Source organism: Enhydra lutris, unplaced genomic scaffold (assembly GCF_002288905.1).
Source record: "Enhydra lutris kenyoni isolate GAN:26980312 unplaced genomic scaffold, ASM228890v2 scaffoldscaffold13, whole genome shotgun sequence".
Lineage (NCBI taxonomy): Eukaryota > Metazoa > Chordata > Mammalia > Carnivora > Mustelidae > Enhydra > Enhydra lutris.
This window is the reverse complement of record NW_019154097.1, coordinates 47530215-47536183: the sequence shown is the minus strand read 5'-3', so window position 1 is coordinate 47536183 and position 5969 is coordinate 47530215. Positions and strand designations below refer to the sequence as shown.

The 5969-nt window shown below is 63.0% G+C and overlaps 1 protein-coding gene across 1 annotated transcript; it reads right to left on the bottom strand.

Moving 5' to 3' along the window:
- Positions 1-946: 946 nt before the first annotated feature.
- On the bottom strand, positions 947-5287 carry LOC111145930 (uroplakin 3B like 2). The gene is made up of 6 exons (XM_022501249.1): positions 5065-5287; positions 3370-3522; positions 2956-3175; positions 2379-2455; positions 2002-2122; positions 947-1219 (listed from the first exon to the last, which is right to left on the bottom strand). Exons 1-6 carry the CDS (start codon positions 5183-5185, stop codon positions 1111-1113), a joined length of 801 nt encoding a protein of 266 aa, XP_022356957.1. The 5' UTR covers positions 5186-5287; the 3' UTR covers positions 947-1110.
- Between the last annotated feature and the right edge of the window lie 682 nt (positions 5288-5969).

Below are 5969 nucleotides of genomic sequence, written 5' to 3'. Positions count from 1 at the left end.
CAACCCTCCCTTTTTACATAAGGGAAAACTGAGGACCAGAGAGGGTAACCAACATGTCCAGAGTCACCCAGCCCTGGGGTTGGGGCTCATGGCTGCTCCAGAAAGGCTCTGGCAAGGCCAAGGCTGACCTAGGCAGGGTGTGGAAGCCCGTTTGCCCCCCTCCCCTCCCTGCCCCTCCCAGCCTGACTCCCCCATGGTCATGTGAGCACTTCCTCCAGAGCAGAACCCGATGTGTCTGCAAGGGCTAGTAAACCAATTAAGGCCATTCGCACCTCCCAGAAAGAGGCACCTGGGAACCCAGCCACTGCCTTCCTTCCCTGCCTCCAGCCCCCAGGGCAGGCAGCACAGGCTGTCCTCCAGCCTCCCTGCCATCCTTACCCTAACCTCAAGCCACCCAAAACCTGCCCATCCACCAGCCCCTGGTGGCTCCCGGGGCTTTGCATATGCTGTTTCTCCCACCTGAGCACCCTTTCTGCATCACCTGGCACAGGGCTGCTCCTTCTCCAACGCTACACATGCCCAGAAAGCCTCTCCTGAAGCCCCATCTGGATCTCTGGTACCTGCATCCCCGCCGTTCTTGAAGGGCTGGTGTCCCTCTCCTCCCAGTACAGCACGGGGCATCTTGAGGGCAGGACACCGTGTGGGGCATCTCCCGCCCTGGGGAGCCTGGCACAGAGTGGGGCTGATGGTCACAAATGCGGGACGCCCCAGAACTCAGTTTGGAGCCAGAGTCGGCTTCACCTGCGTACCCTGCCCCCCACGCCCAGAGTGAGCCTCGGGCTGGCCGGCAAGCTTAGAGGTTCTGAGCCTTCCAGCCAGAGGGGGGGCCACAGGGAGGACGCTGGGAGGATGGGGCAGCCAGTGCCGGACACACGCGGCCTCCCAGAGAGGCTCGGGACAGGAGTTCAGGGGGACTGCTCAGCCTCTCAACAACTCAGATGAGCACGGGGATGCTGGGGACATTTATTTCTGACAAGGACAGGCCCAACTGGGGGCCAAGGACACCTCCCCCCCCACCCTCACTCTGAAACGCTCTCTTCCCGGGGCTCCGGAAGAGGCAGGATCTGTAGCCGGGACCAGGGCGGAGGCTGCGGGGTAGACGAGGACTCCTCAGGAGCCCCCCGTGGCTGGAGGGCTGGTCACGTGGTGGGTGTCATATCTTCTCATGCACACCGGCTGCTCTGGGCCCGAAATGGGAGTGCTCCCGCAGGTGTCATAGCTTCAGGGGAGGGGAGACGAGATGAACTTAGGGCCCAATCCAAGTCCTACAGCTTGGAGCTCTAGGCATAGGAGCATTGGGGAAACTGAGGCTCCGCTGGCCAGGCTGGGAATACCAAAGGGAACCAGGCTATTCCTTGAAACTTCACAAATCCAGCTGTGCCCTCCCAGCACCCCATTCTCCTCTACTCCCTGCACCCCAGGAGCTGCTTGTCTCCCCTGATTGAAGCCCACCACTGGCTCCCTCAGGACACAGCCCTTTTTCTCAGCGGGGAATCAAGACCCCTGCTTTCCTGGTTGCCAGAAACCCTCCCCCACCAGGCAACCCCTCTCCCTCCCAGAACTGCTCTCCTCCTCCCTTCCCCAAATCCAACCCACACCGGCCTTCCCCTTTCCTCTAGGAAGTTGCAGGCACCTCCGGTTCACCAGGCCCCAGCATCCGAGCTCCAGATGAAGTTTTGAGGCAAAACTCAGGACTTGGACTAAAAGCAATTCTCCCCTTGGATGTATCCCACTGGGGTGTCTGCTGAGAGCCCCCCCAGTCGCAATTCCGGCTGCTGCCGCCAGGGGGCGAGTGGTGCGCCCTCCAGTGTGGACACGCCCCTGCCACTACCGTCTCCCACGGGGCGACAGGCAGGCAGAGAGGGACAAAGGAGGAGGGGTTCATGCCTGCACACACACCCCCGCCACCTGCGGTCTTCTGGGTAGGGAGGGGGGGGCATAAGAGGTGGTTCCAGCCAGAGACCCCACCCCTCCCAGGGGGCCGAGACCCTGTCCACTTACCAGGTGTAGATGAGCACAGCAAGGAGGGCAGTGAGGAGGACAGCCAGCAGGACAGACAGAATGGCGATGATGACCACGGTGCCCGCGCTTTGGGGCCCTGGGGCAGCCTGCAGTGCCTCAGCTGAGGGGCGTGAAGAGGGCACCCCAGGGAGGAGAGACCTGACCTGAGCAAGGGGACCTGGAACAGCCTCCAGACCAGCCCTCCCTCTCCCCAGCTCGGGGCTCCCAGCACCTGCAGACAGCTCAGTGGTAGTGGTGCCTCTGATGGGGGGCTGGCCCATTCTCCCCAGCCCAGCCCAGCCCAGCCTTGGGAGCCCCCCTCAGGCCGCGCGGCCTCCAGCCCCAGCGTTTGACCTGCTCATTTGGTCCCCCCATACCTTGCTGCAAGTGGGTCTCGCTGGACCACTCCGTCTCAGCCACAGGTCCCCTGTCACTCATCACCAGGAACTTCACTCTGAGAAAGAGACCCAGGATCGGGGGTGAGGCCTCTGGCCCCTGGCACCTGTCCGTGTGACCCCTTGACTCCCAGGGCCTGGGGACTGGGGGGGGGGGAATAGGAGACAGGACCTAAAAGCCAGCCTTAGAACCCTCCAGAAGGGGCTCCAATTCCAGCTGTGACATTTCCCAGCTGTGTAGCCCTGGGTGCCTCCTTCACCCTCTCTGGGCCTTTAAAGTCCTCACGTAGGAAGTGTGGAATGGTCTAGAGCCCCAGCACTCAGCATCCATGACTCAAGCCCCAAGTGAGGGGAGATGGGGCTGAGGCACACACTGTCTGGACAGAGAAACTCCACCTGCTGGGTCCAGAAGGCCTGTGGGGGCAGAGGCTCAAGTGGGGGGCCCTCTGCTGGAGAAAGAAGGGAGACTTTCCCCAAGACCTCCCTGCGGACCACTGGGAGCTGCCCCAGGCTCAGGTTAGGGCCCCCAGGCTCAGGTTAGGGCCCGGAGGTAGCTCACCGGTAGGGGCCCGGGCCTGGCAGTGGGGCGTTGCAGCCCCGTTTGCCCAGGGAGCAGCTGGTATCATTGCCAACGCGGAGGACCCGGAGCTGGTTCCCAGTCTGGTTGCCGGGATAGAGGGCCCGGTGGGCCATCAATGTGAGGTAGTAGCCCCTCCGGGTGAAGTCGGCAGGGGCTGGGATGTCCTCAACCCTCTGTGGGGCTGTGAAGCTCTGGGTGGCTGAGGGTAGCCGCCAGTCAGATGGCGTGGGCTGCCGTGGCAAGGGGTCCACCCCCTCCCGCCAGGCCAGACAGCCCTCCTGCCACATCCCACCCCCAGACCTGCCTCCCCTCCCCCCATACCTGCAGCTCCTCCCAGGCTTCCTGCCCATCTCACAGAGGGAAAACCAAGGCCTGTGCCCCCGCAGCACCCACCATTGCTGTGGGCCACCACCAGCCAGATGGCGTCCAAGTCAGAGATGTTGAGGCGACTGAACTGGCCCTTAGGCTGCTCCAGTGTGAAGGTAGACTGGGTGAGGGTCCCTGCCAGGCTGGGGCTTGCGAGCTGGGGCACATAGCGGATGCGCTCTGGGGCAGACAGAAGAGTCTCAACAGGACAAACAAGCCCCCACAGCCCAGTCTGAGGGAGGAGTCGTGGTCCTGGAAGCCCCTGTCTGAGGGAGGAGTCGGGGTCCTGGAAGCCCCTGTCTGAGGGCCCAGTCTGAGGGGAAAGGCACAGACCAGATTTGGGATCCCCGATCTGAGGGAGGCCTGGCGGCTTCTCCTGGAAGCTGCGGGCAAACACTAATCGGGAGGGCTCCCTAATAAGTCTGTGCCCGTGGGACACAGGTGGGTGGCCTGAGTCCGGCCCCTGCCCCCTGCCTTGCTGGCTTACTAGGGGTAGGCACAGTAGGAGGCCAGGAGGGAGGTCCTGCCCCACCTGTCACTGGGGTCCCTGCCTCTGGTGGGGCCTGGGGAAGGCTTGGAGGCACAGGAGGCCCAGCCCCCAGCAGCATACACAGTTGTGGGGAAGGGGTCTTAGGCCTTGTTGGGGTGAGACTACAATTTCGGGGAGCCTGAGCCTAAACCCTAGACTGGACTTGACAGGGTCCAGTGACCTTGAGCTCTGGCACTCTCTGGGTGTCCGTTTACCGGCCTCTCCAGTCCCTCAGCTCCAGCCCCATGATCCGGGCTGGTTTGCTTGAAGAGAGGAATGAGTGGCTTGGGAGGGTGGGGGGTGACACAGGAAGGTCCCCACCAAGACCCCAGGCCCAGATGCGTGCCTCTGGAAGGTGTCCTGGCTGAGAGGGGAGGATATCCTCTTCTCCCCACCCAGTGCTGTACCACCTCCCACCCCGCCCCAGGCACCTTCGAAGCCCTTCTGGATCTTATCCTCCTCTCAGCCCCTCACAGCCTTGCTTGGGGAAGGGCAGGGAAGTCTGGGCCGGAGATGGGGGGGCGGGACTCAACCTTGGTGCCCAGAAGGCTCCCCTGAGGGCACTGCCCCTCCTCTCTCCAGCCCCCAACACTGGAGGGCAGCAGAAAGGGGAGGCGGCTTTCCCGCCAGTCTCCAGAAGCCTCTCCCTCTCTCGGTTCTGCATGATTCATTTCCACTTCATTCCTCTCCAAAGGGTCAAGGCCAGACCTCTCCTTCCTCAGAGCCCCCGCTTCTGTCCCTGAGGCCCCAGGGGGACCCTGCATACAGCAGGCACTTACTGTCCACTTAACGAGGGAGAAGGAGGGGAGAAGCCCAGATGGGGGGGGACTACCCCTCTAAGCCCCTCCAGTTTAAGAGCCCACAGTGACCTGCACCCCAGGAAAGCTTCCTTGGGGGCGTTGTCCTTGTCTTTAAGTCTCCCCTCAGGGACAGGAAGGAGGGGAAGGAGAGGTGGGAACTGGCGAGAATGGATGGGGGTTCAGGATGCGTGGGGATGAGAACCCCAAAAAGAGGCAGAAAGCATTGCCCACTCTCCCGTGGGGACAGGTGTCTGTCTTGTGACCTCTCTGGTGGGCCATCTCCCCTGACCCACCCAGGACCCAGTCCCCACACTTGGGGCTCGGGAGGTGGCTGGGGGAGGTGGGTCTGTCTCCTGAAGCCAGAGGCACGGTGCCCTGGCCCCCTTCACTCACCCAGGCCTGTCCCCTGATGGAGGCGGGCCAGCAGCAGCAACAGTGGCATCAGCGACCAATACTGACCCCCACTGAGCCCCACGGGCAGGCCGAGCATCTGACCGGCTGTCTGTCCCAGCATCTGTCTCCAGCGTCCCAGAGCCTCGGCTGTCGGCTAGGGGATGGAGGAGTCTGCTTCTGGCACTTTCCGCCGCTCCTCCCAGGTGCCCCCTCTCCCCAAACAACTGGTTGGACAGGTTCGGGGGCAGAATCTGCTGGCCCTACCGATCTGGCGTCCCAGGGAGGGGTCTGAAAAGAACCATCAGCAGCTGCAACCCAGGACAAGCCCGGACCCTCCCAACCCTGACTCCAGGAGGGCCTGGCCAGGGAGGGCCCCCAGGAAGGAGGCGGTAGCTCCCCGTCCAGGGAGCCCCAGTGACGGTCCTGCCAACAGTCCCAGCCTGGCACCTAGAGCGCCGCCCCCCCACCGTGCTGAAGGGAGTTTCCCTCTAGGGGCATGTCCAGCGCGGGGCAGAGCCTGGATGGGACAATCACACCCAAAGGCAAGCTCAGGGGCACTCCCTGCAGTCCGGGCTCTGGAGGGGGACTCCCCAACACCACCCGTCCTCCTCTCCTTATCCAGGTGACCCGCCCTCTCTTCTTCCTCCAGCTGTGGCTGCGGCCAGGACAGAGCAATTCTTCCCCGGACAGAAGGGTCCCAGATGGGGTCTGGGGCCAGGAGAGCGGGTGGGGCCAGGCGCGTACTGACCGTCTTTGACCCGGATTGGAGCAGAAGCCCCTTCATGGGGTTCCCCTGCCCCAAGCACCAGCCCTCTTCAGCCCAACCTCTGCCCCTGGACAGAGCCAATGTCCTAAAACCCAAACTCCTTTGGGGACTGCTTTAAAAAACATTTACTTATTTATTT

Bases quoted from the DNA above. Each gene is read 5' to 3' on its own strand.
- LOC111145930 (XM_022501249.1), bottom strand. From the start codon at position 5,185: ATGCTGGGACAGACAGCCGGTCAGATGCTCGGCCTGCCCGTGGGGCTC. The intron at 3,523-5,064 runs GTGAGTGAAGGG...TGTCTGCCCCAG, and splicing joins CCATCAGGGGACAGGCCTGG to AGCGCATCCGCTATGTGCCC. The intron at 1,220-2,001 runs GTAAGTGGACAG...CCTCCCCTGAAG, and splicing joins GCTGTGCTCATCTACACCTG to CTATGACACCTGCGGGAGCA.